The sequence below is a fragment of the Nelusetta ayraudi genome, unplaced genomic scaffold (genome assembly GCF_046127955.1).
Source record: "Nelusetta ayraudi isolate G7.1 ecotype Tasmania unplaced genomic scaffold, CSIRO-AGI_Nayr_v1 ptg000010l, whole genome shotgun sequence".
NCBI lineage: Eukaryota > Metazoa > Chordata > Actinopteri > Tetraodontiformes > Monacanthidae > Nelusetta > Nelusetta ayraudi.
The window spans coordinates 572681-592131 of record NW_027466060.1 but is presented as its reverse complement, the minus strand read 5'-3'; the positions used below and the strand labels follow the sequence as shown (position 1 = coordinate 592131).

Genomic DNA, 19451 nt, shown 5'->3' with positions numbered 1-19451 from the left:
GAAATTGGATATGATTTTTACTCTAGAATATTTTTTCACCAAAATTGCTTGATGTGAATGAAACGGGAGTGAAAGCATGGCAGGTCTAACATTAGGAATCGTGGGGGACGTGACGACAAAAACATTCCACTACGTTTCAGTGTCAGTAGATAAGCGTTTGTTCTTAGCATTTGGTTTGTTTATTTCTGCTACCAGTTTGGTGGTCTCGGGTACAGGGGGATGCCTTTGCAGAAAATGTAAAGCTCTTTGGAGCAAATTGTTGTTGTTTTTTAATTGCATTACAAATTGATTTTTGGATTTCTGGACTTGGTGGGAGGTGGTCTTCAAAATTTATTGACCAGTCATGAATCAACAGATGAATCTGGTTATTTTTAATCCCCAAAATTTTATTAATATAAACTATTTTTTTTTCATGAAGGACAACCATTATTTTTATTACAACCGTCTTGACAGTTAGAACATCAGTGATAGTATTTCCATTCCATTTTCACTCTCCTCAGGTTACAGTGACAGGTTGAGTCCGACAGTAGTTACAACCGGCAATCGTCATTATGAAAACACAGTTAACTGAAACACTGGTTTAATGATCCCCACTCTGGTTTAATGCACTTGCGATACTAATTTAATTTAATATATAGCAAAAACCTGTTAATCAAAGCTGAATTAGGCATCACATTCGTGGGTTTTAAAGCCAGTAGTGTAACAATGGGTAAAAACACCAGGATATTAGTAAAGGCTTCTTGCTCCATCTTTAACTGTGATCACAGTGTGTTAACAAGTGAATTCACGTCGGTCAGCCTGGCCTTTACTAGAAATGTGCCATGGTCGGAGTGTTTCCCCGAAGACACATACAGACTGAAAAATCAATATGAAAGTAAGTGGAGAGCTGCAAAAGAAGGACGTTCCATTGGTGGTGTGGCGGGCTGGTTAAAGGCGGTCACAGTTTGGCGTAGTCCTTCAGGATGACCTCCAGTTTCTGGCTCAGCATGATGTTTCCTCTCACCTTCAGCTTTCCCGAAAAGAATGCCTGGAAAAACATCAGGAAACACTTGAGGAAATGGTTCTGCCAATGTCTCTTCTCAGTGGTACTGGCCTGTTTTGGAGCAGTTTGTTTCATTCAAAAGTTCCCTTATTTTAAGTTTTTTTTTTTAATCTTTATTTTTAATTACAGGCTCCAAAATCACACAGTTAATTCTTAAGATGCATAGAACTCCAGAACACAACACATTTAGCCCTCTGTTAACAGCCTATGGCAAAAACATTGCCTTTCATCACGTGACATCACAAAGGACTGATCCAGACCTAAAAAGTGGAGCAAGCAAAATAAATAAGATGGATTTTTCTCATTTCAGGGTAGCTTACCAACAGGCTGCAGACATTTATTTTTCTATTAGTAAATAGTGCATAATAAGGGACCTTTAGGGAGAGGGATGAGGTTGAGCCTGTGAGCTCATTCTATAAAATGACTACATTGGAGTACTGGCACCAGCAGAGGTCATATCCAGTGGAGTGAACAATGTGAAGAACTCTCTTTCGTCAAAATCAATGTCAGGGTGGCAGTTAGTAGAGCTCTTCAAGCGCTACTCGGCTGAACTTTGTCGAGCCGCTCGCTCCTTTTATAAAGACAGCGGCTGGGAGAGACCTTTCCCCAGGGATGCTCAGCGCAGCCAGCACAAACACTTGGCAGCCCACCCGGATCGATAGAGCATTCTGGGAAGCGTAAGATTCTGTACGATGACGGTGGCTCTCTGCGTCAGGCAGAGCTGCTCCTGACATAACAAGCAGCCGCGATTGATCGCCCGCGCTGAGAGCTTTATGAACTTCATTTGACATCTGACATGATGGGATCACAGCAGGGGCAAAGCCTCAAGAGCGGGAAGGTGACATGTTGTACGGGTGCAGATTCCCTGAGTGAATGCGGCGTCACCTGCTGAGGGTTGAGTTTTCCCTGCACCACCTCCATGAAGTCCTCGTCCGACACGGTGAAGGTGACATCCACCTTGCCGCTGAAAGGCCCTTGATGGAGAGCCCCGCTGCCGTTTTTCAGATCGATGGCTGGATGAAAGGTAGAGGACGGAATTAATCATCTGGAGGGAAAGCTGCACTGCTCACCTCCGTTTTTTAATTGCATCTATGCCCATCTCTGCCCCCTGGATCTCAAAAATCCACAGGCACTGATAATTAAAGGGAATGTACCTACTCATATGATGATTAGCATTATAGCAGTAGGGGAATTTGCCACAATGATGAACTATCCCCATTAAGCAATTAAGTCTGTTTTCCTGAGCGGAGCCTTCTACAGTGAAGCAGAGCTGCTGTGTCCTGATGTGTTGAGGCACGTACTCCACTGCGCAGCGTTCTTGCCATCTTTGGTGATCTCCCAGCCGAACACGGCATTCACTTTCTTGACCAGCTCTGAGCCGAGATCCTGGATGCGACGGCCGATCTCTGCAAACACCAGCTCACTCTGCAGGTCTCCTCCTCCCTGCACGGCAGGAAACACCTTTAGACCTTTAAAGGCAGTCTTATTCCATCTCCAAGTACAAAAAGCAAAGGAGCTCTAAGAGACAGTGTGGTTCCGATGAAAGGGGAAGAGGCGTCTTGAGTTTGACATACTTGACTAATTTTTTCTGGAGCAGCTGCTGCAGCTTCATGCAGATCCACGTAGGCGCCGGCTAGAACCACATTCCCTGTCTCCTTTACCTGGATAAAATAAAAAAGAGAGGTGATGGGACGACAGAGGCAACACGGTGGAAGGACAAGACGGCAACTCTGAACACCCACCTTACACTGGATGTGAACTCTGTTGCCTTCCTTCCACATTTCAGTCTGCAGGCACTGACCCGGCATCACCGGCTTGGCAAAGCGCACCTGAGGACAGAATTGAGGTCAAGTGAAAACCTCAGCTGAGTGGATTTTTGTTTTTGTTTTTTTACATAAAAAAAAAAGGACCCTAAGAATAGTGAGAGAAGGACTTCCAGGGAGTAATTCTAAAGGCTTTCAGCGGAGGCTTTCCGAGAAGTGGAGCAGGCAAGAGATGCAAAGGATGGACTTCTATCATTTTAATTGAGTTTAGAGACAGTATACAGTCATTGTGGAAAACTTTGGAGTTTTATATATGAGACCTTTAGTGCAATCTGGATTCATGAACTATTGCAAAGAGATTTAAGACAAAATGGCTTTAAAATGAATAAATAAATAAATGAATAAATGGAGAAAATACAAAAGGATGCGAGGAGTTACTGTGCTTCATGACGGAGTAGAAACTCCAAAGTAGCAAAGGGCTGGCCGGTGCCTGCTGCACATCTCTCAGCCAGCGTTTTAAAAACAAAGTGGACCATGGAGAACGACAGCGTCTGACTGACTCGCCTTGATGGCCTTGAATCTGGAAGGGTCATTGTCGGCGTACTGCTTGAGGACGTGCCTGGCAGCGAAACCAAAGGAGCACAAGCCGTGCAGAATGGGGGCCTGGAAGCCTGAGCAAAGAGAATTTGAAAGTGTGCCGTGTGAAATATAAATGAGTTGAAAACACATAATTTGACCTGGATTCCTAGGAGAGAGCAAAATGAGCAGAGAGAGATTTGACGGGAGACGGAGGCCCCCGTCAGACGGCGGCTCACCTCCTATCTCGGCAAAGCTGGGGTCGATGTGGAGAGGGTTCCAGTCTCCGCTCAGGCGGTACAGGGCCGCCTGGAAACAATCGCAGGGGAAACAGCAATTGTTCAAATCTAGGACTCATTGATAGTCTCCAAACTTTTTTTTCTTCTTTTCTTACATACATAGACGTAGGATTAAATTAAATTATCAAGACGGCAATAAAAAAAATAGCTCACACCTAAAACGGGAATGTCTTTGAAGTGACGCAGTCGCAGTCTTCCATATCGCTCTGGGGATTTCCTCTTTTATTCCCCCACTCTTTTTTTTTGTATTATTATTTTCTGCTGCGTCACACAGCAGTCGGGAGTCTCTCTCCCCCTCTCCTTCTCTCTCTCTCTCTCTCTCTCTCTCTCTCTCTACGGTACGGAAACCTTGTCAAACACTTCTGCCACATTTTCATATTTTGTCTAAAGCGTTAGAGACGCACAAAATAACACGTCCTATTTCCTCGCACTCATTATTAGTCAAAGCCGATTTATGCCGCAGCCAAACCCGCGCTGACACACTCACTTGGTCTCTGGTGGTGCAGTCGCTCACCACGACATCTGGTGCACGTTTGGGCGGCGGCAGGGAAACCTGACGGGAGTCAGACGAGATTAATGTGATCAAAAAGTGAGGCAGCGGGAATTCCCCTGCTCCTTTACTGAAAGCCTTCAGCTGAGGGAGGTTGGTCGTACTTTGGCCTTGTTGGATGTTCTGTTCCCTCCGAAACCCCCGGCTCCCACCACAAACACTGAGAACTGGTTGAAGGAGATGAGCTCATCGCCGTTGTAGGTGTGCACTGTGGAATGGCACAGAAGTATACAGTATACAGTATCTGTATAGACAAGGTACTTTAACTGGTATTTATTGAAGGCGCACAATGTGACATTTAAAGGCCAATTGTTAAGAACACATATAGCAAAAAAATGTTAAGGGTACTGTAGGTACACAGTGGACCAAATGGGTACATCCTTGTAAGTGGAAATACTCTTTAGGAAAATAAAATAAATACTTCAATAAAGTCAGTAAAAGTAAAGTAAAAATACTTTTGTTTTCATTAGCAAAGTAAAAACGGAGATACTGTATGTATTTTTAATGTTTTTACTTTTAGTGGAAATGGAAAAGAAAATCTAAATATGTTTCGTCTAAATCGTCAGGGACCTTTAGGAGCTGTTGTGTTTTCATTTACAAAGAAAAATGTTCACATTTAGAGATGAATGAAGACCAGGTCAAAACCAGCAGCCACATTACGCCAGTACATGTCTGAAGTAGCTTCTTCTTGCTTTTCTTACAGTCATGTATAGTCAGTTATTTTACCTGCAGAATTAGATTATCAATGTAGAGTTAAACAAAATGATGATGAGGAGGACTATTTTGATAGTTGTGTCTTAACTCTTTATATTGCGCGCTGCAGCATGGCAACACCACAAACTACTAGACAGCAATCTGGTGCTGCAGCAGACTGTGATGAATCACATCAACATGACTTAGCTATTCAGTGGGTTTCTGTTAGCGCCAGTCTGTTGGTTGCAGGATCAGAGCCGAGAATGTGTTTTGTGTGTTTGCACGCTTTCTAGTCCAGCAGTCTCACAGCCACCAAGCTGCGGAGCGTCACACTGCAGCACACTGAGACACCAGGGCTGAGACACTTTGTGCGTCACTAGCCATCACATGTGGCCTCACTACCCTGGAACAAACTTGCCTTCAAGAGCACCACTGGAGGTGACTAGTTAGGGGTTCTGTGCTGTGTGTATGTGTGCGCGCGTGTGTGCACGTGTTCCAGCAAGTTTCCGTCTGCGAGTCTTCGGGGAAGCTCGAGGGTCCCTCGGTATTTGTTTCAAGTCGGATTAATTATAGATCAGAGTAGCTTTAATATCACTCATCTCTACAGAATTGTCAAACAAAAATGTGAGCCGTTCTCAGGCCATTATTTCAGTCCCTGCAGAGACGCCCGTGTAAATTAACTTTTAGTAATTCAGCCCGAGAGGCAACTTTCAGGAAAGAGACACATTAAAGAGATGATGAAAAAGAAATAAATAAACAAATGAAATTGTTTTATGATGAAAGACTTGATCAAACTCACCGTCCAGCAGAACGAGGGCTCCGGATCCTTTGTCCAGAATATCAGCCACTATGCCCTCAGAGTGCAGCGTACCTGCGGGTGACACGGCACTTAAATATCTGGTACTGTCGTAACAGTGCACGACCAGCTTTTGGCTTCAATCAAAGCTTTGTTCTTTGTAACTTGAGAACCTTTTCAAACTTTAATAACAAACATTTTTTTGTAACCTTTTCGAACATGAACAATATTATTCTCTTGTATTTTTCACTGGCGTTTGCTTATTTATTCTTACCTTGCCGTTTTTTATGTATTTATTTTTATTTTCTTCTTGTGTGTCTTGGTTTTGTGTCCTTTTTATTTCTCTTTCCTTTTTTACATGTTCCAAATAAATAAATAAATCAAATCAAATCAAATCAAATCAAATCAAACGCACCAAGTTGGTGGTTTTGTGCCGTGCAAACTTGTACTCCTCAAAGACGTTCTAGTTTATCCGCTAAATATATGCCTCAATCATCAGCAAATTGTGTTAGAGCCTTTTCGTCTCATTTACAGTATTAAAAGTGTGTTTTTAAAAGTTTGCATCCGTTTGTTTCAGCCAATCCTAATTTAACAGATGTTATTTTTGAAATCGTTGCAAGGGAGATCCAAATTAGTTTGGGTTGTGCTCGATCGGTGACGGCTCTGCATTCTGAATGTGTAGCTTCAAACAGCAAAGAAGAAAATACCTGAGGTTGGTAGGGGCTTGAACAGCTCCAGATACTGTTCTCCGTGCAACACCTGATGAGGGAAATAACAGCAGCTGTGATTTAAACTCTTTAAATTCCAGTCCCTCAGTGTTGTGAGGTTAATCATATGGACATGTTGTGCTTGTTTACAACGACACCGCCATCCTTTCAAAACTAAGTCCTCAATTTATGCATGAACATTAACGCATTAAGAATGACCTGAACTCTGTGTGTGTGTGTGTGTGTGTGTGTGTGTGTGTGTGTGCGCGTGTGCCTGTCGTTTGTTATGTAACCCGCAGCAGTGAAAGTCAGGTCCTGATTATTCCTGGACTTGCGACAGACGATTCAAATAATCATCCCTTAATGATAAGCCGTGAGTCGCTCCTATAGATTTTCCCACATAAACACGCATCTCTCGTTCTCGGTTAAAGATTGATGCATCAATTCATATGCATTTCATAGACTTGCTGATGTGAGTGAGGAGGCTGAGCTTCCACTGGCCAAAGTCCACGTTTCACTGCCCAGAAATGAGAAAAGCACTTCATTTACTTCTGTGTGTAGGCAAAAAAAAAAAACCCACAAAGTTCTAGAAAACAGCTCTTTGTTATGTCACAAAGGGCAGTGACACAAGACCATGCGCGGGCTGCTGCAGTCCGGAAATTAAAATAAAGGTCTGAAAATAGCCGTATTATGGGAAATAAAAAAAAAATCATTATGATGGATTTAATTACATAAAATATGAATACCCAAGTCAAACATGAGGATGATTAAGAGACTGCACAGCACCTTGGCAGCAATTTACGCAAAGATTATTCACTGTTTGGCCAGCAAATGGATGCGTCACTCGCTGCTGCTGCCTTTCTTTCAGCCTCACATCATTTATATTCACACACGCCTCTGACCTGTGTGAAATCTATGTCCAATCCAGGGATGGAGCTCAGCCCGTGCTCCAACATAATCGCCTGAGAGGGAATGACCCCAAAGGTGGGCAGGCAGCTGAAGTCCTCGTGGCCTTCAAATAGAAACCTGCACGGAGGGGGTGGTGGACAAAACACCAGTGTGACTTGACTTAAGATGACATTTTTTAGGCGTTTTAACTTCTTATCTGCTTCTATGCAGATCAGACTCCACTTATCCTTCTTTTATTTCTAACTAAATTTCACACCAGCTGACTATTTAAACCCATCTGGCCAGTTGACCTCCGCCTGTCCTCACCTCAGATGGTCCTGGTCCTTGGTGGACATGCCGACGCCCAGTGCATACAGGATGCAGTTGGTGTGGTTGAAGGTGAACGTGGCTGGTGGCAGTTTGTGTCCCACTGCTGAGGCCTGAGAGGAGGACAGCATTTCAATGTTCCGACTTTCCGCTTGGCGAGTTCAAGAGAAGTTAGAGGAGACGCGAGCGGTGTAATTCAGCCGCAAACAAGGGAGGATCAGCTGAACATCACCGCTTGCATTTGGGAAAAGAAAAAAAAAGAAAAAATCTCAGCACAGTGATGTCAATCAATGTTACGCTGTCAAGCCACCTTGAAAACCATAAAGAGAATCATGAATCGATGTTTGTTATTAAAGAAATATCAGAGAGCAACGTTTGTTCGGAATGAAATATCTCAGTAGCTATGGAGACGAGACCTGGGCAGAATCTCTGAGAGATTAAAATCAGATGTCAGGGTTTGTCGCCCCTCGATCTCAGAGTCTCTTTATGTGTCGTTCATACGGTCCACCACACGTTCTCTCAACTCTTCAACTACAACAATATTAAACAAAACAAAATTGCTGAACGTCAGTGAACGTGTATAAATTAAATGGTGACGCAGAAAAATATTAGTAAATGAGAGCCATGCGCTGGTCTCATTTTTGTTGAGTAAACTCTACTCTATTTATTATATTAGACAAAAATGTCTCACAGTAATTGTTCCACATTGGTAAATGTCAAAATGTGAAAACAAATCTCAACACATTTCCTGTCTTCTTTTGGCACTGAATGCGAGAATCTTTTCCCTTTGTGCAAAGAATGCATTATACTTGCACATGAAAATCTATTTTTCAAAGGCACATCGGTAAATAAATTCAGGTTTATGTCCTAAGGTGAATGTGGCATGCATGGGATGTTAACGTAAGCAAATGTTTTTTGTTTTGTTTTTTTAATTCCGATTAAATGAAATGAAGGAAAGCTGCCGTTGTACTACACGCCTATAGACCGAAAACATGTTTCATGCTTGGAAACCTCCTGAAACAACAGCCTTACTTAATTGATAGGATCCCAGGAACGACTTGTGTCCTGTGCCACAGCAAACACAAAGCACAGTCTGCGCGAGAAGAGGCTTTATGTCCACAAGCCCACACGGCGAGACGCAAAGCAAAGTCAGCTCGGGACACGGCGGCAGTGTTTGTCCCGAGGCGAGATTCCGACTCTCCTCCGAGTCTTTCAAGCAGACAGCTACACAAACACACAGAGTGGCCGCAGCGGTGAGCGCCGCGGAGCTCGTTTACAGCCGGGACAGGGCATTCGAGGGGAGAGGTTGGCTGTTCGGGGGAGGGAATTAATAAATAAAAGAGTTCCCAGCTTGAGTACCAGTGCGAGCGGCTTCCTAGACTCTCACGACTGAAGCCTTGTTAGAGGCCGACACTGTTGTTCAAAAGCTCCACCTGAGGCCATTATTAAACTCTTTTCCAAAAAAAAAGAGAAGAGAAACGCTCGGGGACACGATGTCGTGTCGCTGTGCCCCTGCAGAACCAACCTGCCAGATTTCATCATTACTCCTGATAAGCAGCTGTCTCTTCGGCCCAGACATGTCAGAGGACAGAGGCCTGAATTCAACCAGGACTCCCAGCTAATCACCGACAGCGTGTTACGTGGATGTAGATTTTGCTGTTGTGCAGCAGGGCCACTTTTTTTCCATAATTGCGCATCTCTGCTGGCACAAACCGCCAGACGGCAACCTCCTACTTTCACCTCCGCAACATCGCCAGCGTCAATCACAGCGAGAACACAGAACCAGCAGAGCCGCTGGGCTACGGCCGCCGCAAAATGCAGATTAAACCCGGTTACGAGTCCCGCTGATGCGAGACGCGGCGACTCGCTCGCAGAAAGTGGGACCTGTTTCTGCCGATAACTATTTCATGTGTATCACAAGAAATAATTAATACTTCTACTTGTGGCCCGATGTTTTATTCAGCCGAGCGCAGCCGTAACCGGTTTGCTCTCTTCGCTCACGCCGACGACGTCTTTTGTACGTCTCGTTTGAAAAGCTAATCGGCGTTGGCATTTCACCGCTTCCTATTTACAGGCGGGCCGGGGGGTGGGGTGGGGTGTGGTGTGGGGGGCCGGGGGGGGGGTCAAAGTGGTTACGTGCGGTGTAGGGAGCTTTGCCGAGCAGGTTATTAATGTCCCAGCTAAAGACAGTGTGCGGCTATTAAACAGTCATAAGCTGCCATGTTTGAGACTTTGCAGCGACTTAATGCTGCAAACTCATTATCAGCCCGACCACTTGAAGTGGCAACCGCGGCCGCTCGCCGTCTGAGGGCTCATCAAAGCAAATGAGGTGGAGACGAGACGCTGATCATGAAGGCACAGATGCAGAAGTCGGGGTCGGGGGCCATCGAGGCCCGAGTATATTAAATAAAGGGATAAAGTCAAAACAAAGAGGAGGGCAGCGGAGAGCTTACAATAAAGGCGAGGGATAAAGATGTGAGTGTCTGAGGGAAAGAATTAAAGATCTGAAAACGTTTCCAAGGCGCTTCAACTCACAGGGTTGACTCCTGCAGACGTCGGATTCGCTCCCACTTCTCCATCAGACTCCACACGCGACAGCTCATTCACCACAGACTGCAGGGACTCTGCGCAAAAGGAATAAATCGCGACGATCATGATGCGAGTACAACCAAAACATGGAAATCAGACAATGAGGATATTCATTTATTTATTTATTTTTAAATCAGTGCTTCCAAAAAGAAAAGGGAAAAAAAAAAAAAGAAATAGTTTTGCTGTGCGTAGCATCTTAAGCTGGTGGGTTGTTAAGTTGTCAAAGCCTCTAAAAAATATACAACCTTTAGTCAATATTATATTGATTCTGCATCAAAGCGTTTCGCTTACAACAACCTTTCATTACCGGTGCCTCTCACACACACATGTTCACGTGCACTCATGTATGAGGACAAATTCATCACCCACCTAAATACTAATTACTGCTGTGACGATGAGCCAGAGGATGTTTTGTTTGCTGCCACAGCTTCTAAACGCTTGCATTTGAGCACTGAAGCTTAAGATAAAATGTGTTTGTAATGCTGAAAATGAGATGCACATGCATTAACGAACAAACACAGACGCGGCAAACTTTAAGGGACTATTCAGCATTTTCTACACGAACTTAAGAATCATAAACAAGTCTGCAAAGTTACCACAAACCATGGAAATAAAACATCTGGTACTTTTTTTGAGTGTTTGTTCGATGACGCATCATTTTACCATATCAATAGAAAGTGAGTGCCTGCTTCCCTCTCCAACGACGCTTTTTGTTGAAGGATCACGGACTTGTCGAACGAACAGCACTACTGAAAAGTAGGCAATTAAATCTCTACAGCAGATTCAATGTAAGAGAGGCGATAACAGAGATGTGGTAAAACCTTACCAACACTAGCTCACTATTTTTTCTTTTTTTTTTTCTTTCCGGTATTGAGATTCAGCCTAAATAAGGGTCAGCCAAGACGACTGAGGAACAGTGTCAGTGAAGGCCGACCACAGACCACAATTACTGTCAGTCAGCGTTAGGGGAAGCAAAAAAAAAAAAAAAGTAAATGCAGTAACAAGTTTGTGTAATAGGCTACAAATGAGGAGGCATAACAAAGCCATGCTAATGAGGCCAGCGAGCGCCCTGTGGGATCGCCACCCTCCTTCAGTTAAAGTTAACCTTTCTCCCAATGTGCGTGTGCGAGCGCGGAGAGGGATGGAGGAGGCGGAGAGGAAAGATAATCAACATTTGCCGGCGCTGCACTCTCGCTTGCAAAAGACCTTTAACAGAGCAACGCGGGTTGCTCACTCTCAACCTAGCGTTATGCTGCGCTACTTTTCTCCACATCGCACACCGTAGCCTCATCCTGGCTCTCTACACCCAACCCCCCGCCAGTCTGCTGGTTGCAACAGGGCTAATTATAATGACTCGAATGAGCACGGTGCCGTTCATACATTGTCTCTTTAATTTCAGGACCAAAGGATTCCAAATAGGGGCAATTGACAGACAAAAAACAATGCTAGTGTAAAAATCCACTTTACCACTCAGTGAAGTCGACGGTACGACTGCTTTGCACAAATTCACGTAACAATGCAAAATCCATTCAAGTCTTTCTTTGAAAATGTTTCTTGTTTGAGGTGCAAAAATCTTTAAGAAAATATTTGACAGCCGTTTTTTTTCACTTTGATCATTACATCAAAATAATTCATCAAGGCAAAATTAACTCACGGTTGTTTTTTTTGCTTTAATTGTTTTTATCCTCATCGTAAATCTGAAGAAACTAAGAAAAAAAACACCTTTATATGATGAATTCATATAAAAAAAATATATTAGTATATTTATATATATTTCAACTGACCTTGCACGCTGGTGGGCCTGGTGGCATCAGTGAAATCACAGATTTGGTCCCACTGGTCTCTGACAGCCTCGGGGGTCATGGGCTTGTTCTTTTGTCGCACAGTTCGGCCCAGAGAGCGCTCCCAGCGCACTGCATACGTGGACACACGCAAACAAAGAGGTCAGTGCAGAACACACACACAGAACACACACAAATACAGTAGAAGGCACCCAGGGCCTGATGAATATTATACGAGGTTCCCGAGGAGGAAGCGTGGCGGGACTCACATTTACCGATCCAGCCTGCGCCGACCTGAGAGACAACAAGACAACACGAGAGCAGAAGAGCAAACACAGAGATTTTGAGAGATGAGGGGACACGTTCCTCTGCCAGGCGACAGTTAAATAACCGACACAAATCCAAAAGCAGAAAGAAAACACCAGCGTACCTCAAACAATCCTCCGTTTTCTTGGCACTGTTCGTGGCAGAGCCACAGAACCAGAGGAGCCACAAACTCCGGCTTCAGAGCCTGAACAAGATCTAGACGGTTGCAGAAGAGATTCAGTCGGAAACTGCAAGCAGCGACGCTCATTTTCTCAACAGTCCATCATCGTTGGGCAACTTGGGTGTAAACACATTTTTTTCAACAACAATTCAAAATCATGATTTTACTACAAAAAAAAGGGGTTTGGTCCTGATTTGAGTACTTGCAAACCTGTCTGTTAAATTGACCTAATTTTCTGCTGAGCACTTGAAGACTTGAAAGTGATCCTTGAAACGGTCAAGGTCCGTCGAGAACAGGTCATTGCAAAACAAATAAAATGATATTTAGAGACTAATAATAGCCCAAAGAACACGCTGGAATGGAGTCAAGCAAGTTTGGCAGAGCTTTATCTGTTCCTCGAGGAACTACTAAAGCGGCGCTCGGTGCCAGACACAATAGCCGCAACCCTTGAAAAACAAAACAGGACGGCGAAAGAGAAGCCAATCTGCTTCGCTGCAGTCCGCAATATTTAGCAAAGAGGTTTTTTGGGTTGTTTTTTTTTGCTATTCTTCTCAAGAAGCCTGAGTCAGTGAAAGCCGACATATGGCGGCGAGTCGTTTACAAAGGTGGGGCCGTCCTATGACAGTTGGCCGGCGCTGAGTGACAGATGCTCCTGCAGACCAGCGCAGCGGGCCAGCACAACAACAAAACCATTCCTTTAATCTGACATTTAATACCCTTGTCAACGGGGCTGCATCCACTGAGCAGGCACTCTGTGCTCATTATGAAAACACACTTACAGACAATAAGTCTAGGTGGCACAGGGGAGGGGAAAAAAAAAAAATCCCAGCGTGCACAGGCTCAGGGGAGTTGGTCAATATCACAGCAGACCATGTTAGAACGGGTGGCTTCGGAAATAGTTGCCAACGCTGTCCAATTGGAAAGTCATGTTCGAAGTTTTCTGCAATCCGCCGTGTTGAGGGAAAACCTAATGAACTGATGGCATACACTGTGTCCAGTGTCTCAAACTGTGCAAAATTGACTTCATGTATACCGTTACGTTAAAGAAGTAATAAAAGTCATTCCATTAGTTGTTTCACATACAGTTGTAAACATCAGCCCTTTGTGATGTCACTTAGCATTCCCCCCTCGTAGGCAAGTTCCACCTTCTGAACCATCTTTTATGTAAGGCGTTCAGACTGCAGGCGAATCTAATTCAAATCAGATTCCTTCTCAAATCTGATTTTTCAGCTGACTGTTCACACTGTTTTCAGCAAGCGTCCACATGGGATCTGGTTCTGTTCGGACAGGGTCACATTATTGCTCCATCTGACAGGTTGCTGTAGCAACGACGTCGGAGCGGAGGCGTCGTCCAGCGCGTGTGGTGTGTGACGACGTATAATTGCGACAGCGGCACTTGTTGCGATACAAGGCCTGGAGCTCGGCTTGAATGGAGCTACAGTATCTCCCCGCAGACTGATGAGGCAATGAGTTTCCTCCTCTGTCCAGGGACGGTTTTCTACTTCTTCTGTCTGCTCCATTACGTTACAGCTTCGCACCTGGAATGGCGCCCTCTGCTCTGGCGCATTGGCTCTTGCGTCACATAGAGTGACGTCACGGACAGTCAAAACCCATCAGTGTGTCTGTCCAAATGCCATTTAAAACGACCTCCCGAAGGTGGCTTCAACCCGTTTTGCAAAAATCGGATTTCATGTGATTTGTGACTGTTCAGACTACAACAGGGCCATCCGGTTTCAATCTGGATGGGCTAAAAATCAGATTTTGGTTGGCAGTCTGAACGTGGCCTTAATGTCTTCCAAATACATGGAAGTTCCAATAAAACTTTACTTTTAGCAGGAAGATTGTTTTCTTTCTACAGGACGCTGTAAACAGATGGTTAAGCAGCCTGTTTCCTGGAGTTTTCTGAAAAATAAATTCTGTGAGGCTGCTCCACAGCGTGAAAAATGCTATCCTGGAAAATGGGTACAATATGGAACCTTTATGATGACAAATATAAACCTTTGTGGGAGCGTTCGGAAGCAGAGGCAACGGCAAAGTAAGCAGTGCAGGGCCGCCTAATTTAAAATTAAAAGCCGACACATTAAAACTTTCATAGAACACGCGGGGCACACGATTTCGTCATAGCTGTTGCAAAGAGAGGAAAAAAACCAGCCCTTGAATATTAGATGACAAATTTGCAAGTCCGACGGGAACGCTGCTGCACCACATTTCATAAATCAAAACGTAACAAGGAGATATGAAGGGAATAAGCAGCTGCTTGTGAAAAAGAAGAAAACTGTGAAAAAGGAAATGTGTGTGTGTGTGTGTGTGTGTGTGTGTGTGTGTGTGTGTGTGTGTGTGTGTGTATATGTATGTAATGCTTGTTTTATTGGCCAGTCCAAAAAGCATGCATATGGAAGAGCATACGTGCATGTACGCATGCTAACTTAGATTATAATAATTGAATGTGTCTGGTTGGTTTCTCCTGATACCTGGGGGCATGACAGTCTCTGTGAGCCGCGACCCGGCGACGGGGGCAATGGTGTTGCAGAAGATGTTGTATTTGCTGCCCTCGATGGCCAAGGTGTTGGAAAGCCCCAGCAAGCCTAGCTTGGCTGCGCTGTAGTTGGCCTGCCCAAAGTTGCCGTAGATGCCCGCCGCCGAGGCCGTCATGATGATTCTGGCCGCAGACGGGCAAGAGAGACAGCAAACATTCACAATCTCACAGGGAGAAAGAGCTTCTTTTTTTCATGGAAGGATTCCATCTAATCACACAAACAAACCTAGTGTCAACATTCTGAAACAGACATTCTAAATAAATGTTGCAAACGCAAACTAAACTTTTTCGGTCCCTCGATAACGACACTTTTCTGCCCCTAGATGGCACTTAATTGCTCCAGGCGTGTCAGCACAGAGAAGAGAAGGGTGAAAAGTCTAAATGCTGAGCACACTGCAAAAGGAACAATAATCTCCTACTGTGACTTCAATATCACGCTAACATATTATAGGTTTTCTGCTGAGTCCTGCCCCTATGAACACCCAGAGGCGTTGCCATGGAAACAAATCCAGGATATTTACCGCATATATAATATTTTCTGGAAATCTAGGGAGGAGCGTTCACTTCAGTCAAACAAACATCATAAGGGGTTAGCAGCATTAACTAGATATTGAAGATATTTTTAACACGTCTTCTCTTTAGACGAGCATGCTACAGTCCAATTAGAAGATGTGCTAGGACAAGATACTTTCTTGCGTTTCATTTAATAATTTACATGACATTTCAGAAAACCCATATCTCGGCGCACGATGCTCCTAGGTAGTTTTCTTTCCCCCAAAATGGCTCATTTTGCCCATTCTACTCCTCTTGTTGGAAGTCAAGGCAATCATCTTTTCAATTTTATGTGATATATACCAAAGATTTGATTTAAAATAAAGTTTTTTTTATTACTTAGTTATTCCTTAGTCAGACCTTGAGAAAACCTCTATCTTATTATGTAGAACACCTTCAATGAATTTTTGAGGGACAGTCTATAGTGACCTATAAAAAAAAAAAACAATTAAAAAAATGAGCAAGGGTAGTTGCGCGACCTTCTTCTGCAATTTATAATTCAAAACATGCAAATCTCATTGGGCCTTTTTAACAGCGCGCACATTTTACTTGTCATCACCGGAGAGTGCAGGTGTTTTGTGCAGCGCCAGAATGCCAAGTCACTACTGGTGTCAGTGATTTTCAATCACACCTGCTTTTGGAAGGACATGCAATTGGAGCAACGCAATCTGCACTCGATGTTTGATCTAGTTGGAATGTGGTGTCTGTCTTTAAAGAGGGACTGCATCATAGAAAAGTGTCTAATCCAAAAGGTGCACAACTGCAGGCCGCTGCAGAGGTGAACAATTCCACGAGTGGTTGGACTTCTTCGGCTCTACCCTTTCAAACCAGCAATCTTTAAAATCTTGTACGCCGACGACCTTGCACATATGGATAGCTCAGTTTAAATGTAGCACTGTAGTTGCTTCTCACCTGCCAAACTTTTGTTTTTTCATGTGGTTCCAGGCAGCTCGAGTCACCTGGAAGGAGCCTCTCAGGTGAATTCGCTGAATCAAGTCTGAGAGGGTTTAAAGGAGGAAAGGCATTAGATTCGGCAGCATACAGGTATGGATGTTTTAAGGAGCATAACTGTATAATCAACAATATGAGCTGATGCTCAGGCCAATAGAAAGATCTCGGAAGGTTTATTTAATTACCCCAGTCCAAATCGCTAGTCCTGGGAAACGATCTGTCTCGGAGAATCCTTTGAAGAAGACAAGAAATGGTAGTTATTAGTCTTTTTGGTTATATTTAACATGAACACAGTGCCCCAAAAATAGCACTTAAATAATGACTTACCCAGCATTGTTCACGACAACATCTGGGGAAAAAAAAAAAAAAAGATTTGCAAGCATAGGTGGAATAAAAAGAGTCCCAGAAACAACAAATTTCAAAAACTAGAATGGAAAAAGTTAAAACTCACCAATCTTCCCAAAGGCATCCAGCGCCGACTGGATCAATTTTTCTCCGTCTTCGACAGAATCTGTGTGCGCAGTTTGAATTGGTGAAACGTTTTTGGTTGTGTTTGCTGTTAACTTTTCAAGCCTACACTGTGGCTGCAAACTTAGATATAAAATGTGAGTGGGCAGAATAATAGCAAGGGCAAAGTAGTAGCAATGATATTCTGTTAGTGTGGATGCCTTTGTTGTCAACAAAATACCTCTAACCGAACAAATACACTAACGGCAACAATATAGAAATATGTGCATTTGCAGAACTTGGGAGGCTGTGGGTCCAAACTCACCATAGTTGGCTACGGCCTTGCCTCCTTTGGCTCTTATCTCCTCCACCACCTTATCGGCAGCTGCAGAGTTCTTTCCACCTCCTTTAGTATCTACCCCAAGGTCGTTCACTTTATTGCAACAATAAGAAAAAAGATTAGCAATAATGGAGCCAGTTTTGCAATTCTCCTTAAGTGATTTTGTTAGGTGAACAGGCCAGGTAAGCTTATTCTTTGTCAGAGTTCAAGGGCACGATGGGTCCAGACTGCAGACTAAGTCATTATTTTCAGATGGTATGTATTTATGCGAGCACCGTAATCCATTCCGTCTAAAGAAATAAATAGTGCAATGCACAATTTTGGTACAGAAGGCTCATTTAAGCTATTAGGTCATTTATATCATTTTAAATCATCCACTGCCAAAACAGGCTGTTCAAGAAGTCACTGACTCATCTCTAGTATTTCATTATACCCATTTACATGTCTCTTTAACTTTATGATACCTGATTTACTGTCTGATTTACACCTGCTTCATTTTTTTTCTTCTTAGTTTAGTATTGTGATGAACTGCAGAAAAGCATTCAAACGTGGCAAAAAAAATGAGCTAGGTAAGGTATTTATATTTTTCAATAACGCACGCATTGGAAAAACAACAGAGCGTTGTCAACACTTTGCAAACATACTTATCAGATATGACCATTAAATGTAATGGAGAAAAAAAATAGAGTAAATAAAATCTTATGACTGACAATCTTAAAATCCTTACAATGAAACATCTTAAGAAGATCTTAAATTTTTAATAGAAGTGATATATATAGAGCCTGTATCCAGCTTTGGATAGGCTGGGTGAAAGCCAGTTGGCACCAATGTCAACATGTGCACGACTGAGTGTTCTTCCAGAATAACAACTCCCATAATGTATGTATTTTGTTTTGCTTTTATTTTCATTTCGTTTTACTCAGCACGTGGACACTGCCTGCAAAACCTGCTCTGACGTAAATGCAAAAAAGAGTTGTTGTTTTTTCACTTTTACATTACCCACAACTGAGGCGCCTCTCTTGGCAAAAGCCAGTGCATATTCTCGCCCAAGGCCTGCGTAAAGAAAAGAAAAGCACATTATTAAAACAAACAGAGTAAATCGGCAGCATAAATAACTGCAGTAAACATATATTTGAATGCGCCCTTTGGCACACTTAATTCTCACACGGTCATTCACCATTGCGTTATACGCACTTTGACCCCATTTCGGTGTTGTTCAAATAACATGGCTGGCACCGCTGTGTTCTTATTAACCTCGATTTACTGGGTTTGTACAGTAATCGTGCACTTTCCAGGTGTCGTCAGGTGGATAATGATGCTAAATTGTTTTGTTTGGGGCGACTAAAACTTGCAGCAGTTCGCCACTATGAGCACTCAGCGGGAGAAATGAGTGTGCGACAGCACTGCACAACTGCAGCCACATACGATCACTTTCAGTCTAATTACCTGACATTTCAATGAGTATAAATAGAAATTGTGCCGTTATAATGAAGAGTCGATGTCGCGATGTTACGGAAGCGATAGAATAGCCTTCGGTAAGCAACAATGAGCTGCGAGCTAGCGATCGATTCTTTCTTGCATGCTTGTTTTTACCTCCTCCAGCTCCAGTTACGAGCACAACTTTCCCTTCGAAAGACAGAGACATCCCTGCGATGTTGTGTTGTCCGTGTCGTGACGCTGCCAGCAGAGTGGCTACAAAGTCGATAATGACTTGGTTGACAGCAGGGAGGTGAAACTTCTGTTCAAGTCCCACTTCCGCATTGCTTAGGGGGGCGGTCCGGTGGTGACCAATGGAAAAGCCGTATTCGGAGGGACGTCACTGTTGATTTCGCAACGGTAGGTACACGTGATAAATACGTTGGATTGTCGTGACACCAAATTTAATTTTAAGTTAAACTGTTCGAAATATTTTTAAAATTGTATTTAAATCGTGGTTTATCGATGCACAAGAAAAGTGTGGAATCTGTGAACATTGGGGTTCACATAGGTTTTCTTACCAAGTTGCTGCTTTGCCCACTCTAATTTCTCTGACAAAATATAACTATAATAATATCCCTACATCCATCAATTTTCATTATAACAAACAACATATTGTGGTGCACGTTTTTCTACTATCAGTAAGAGTTA

General features: G+C 43.4%; 1 protein-coding gene across 1 annotated transcript; it reads right to left on the bottom strand.

Annotated features, from left to right (window-relative positions):
- Nucleotides 1-365: 365 nt before the first annotated feature.
- hsd17b4 (hydroxysteroid (17-beta) dehydrogenase 4) lies at nucleotides 366-19108 on the bottom strand. Its single transcript, XM_076019483.1, has 25 exons — nucleotides 18918-19108; nucleotides 18324-18377; nucleotides 17310-17417; nucleotides 16989-17048; nucleotides 16865-16886; nucleotides 16723-16769; nucleotides 16499-16583; nucleotides 14970-15157; nucleotides 12442-12533; nucleotides 12281-12305; nucleotides 12015-12143; nucleotides 10177-10265; nucleotides 7642-7754; nucleotides 7329-7452; nucleotides 6427-6478; nucleotides 5723-5794; nucleotides 4335-4438; nucleotides 4168-4233; nucleotides 3621-3690; nucleotides 3370-3476; nucleotides 2785-2871; nucleotides 2617-2703; nucleotides 2344-2485; nucleotides 1928-2055; nucleotides 366-1027 (listed from the first exon to the last, which is right to left on the bottom strand). The coding sequence occupies exons 1-25, from the start codon at nucleotides 18967-18969 to the stop codon at nucleotides 938-940; spliced, it is 2193 nt and encodes a 730-aa protein (XP_075875598.1). The 5' UTR covers nucleotides 18970-19108; the 3' UTR covers nucleotides 366-937.
- Nucleotides 19109-19451: the final 343 nt, after the last annotated feature.

Bases quoted from the DNA above. Each gene is read 5' to 3' on its own strand.
- hsd17b4 (XM_076019483.1), bottom strand. From the start codon at position 18,969: ATGTCTCTGTCTTTCGAAGGGAAAGTTGTGCTCGTAACTGGAGCTGGA. The intron at 16,887-16,988 runs GTGAGTTTTAAC...TTTTTTCCCCAG, and splicing joins GGATGCCTTTGGGAAGATTG to ATGTTGTCGTGAACAATGCT. The intron at 1,028-1,927 runs GTGACGCCGCAT...ATGTTTTTCCAG, and splicing joins GAAAACTCAACCCTCAGCAG to GCATTCTTTTCGGGAAAGCT.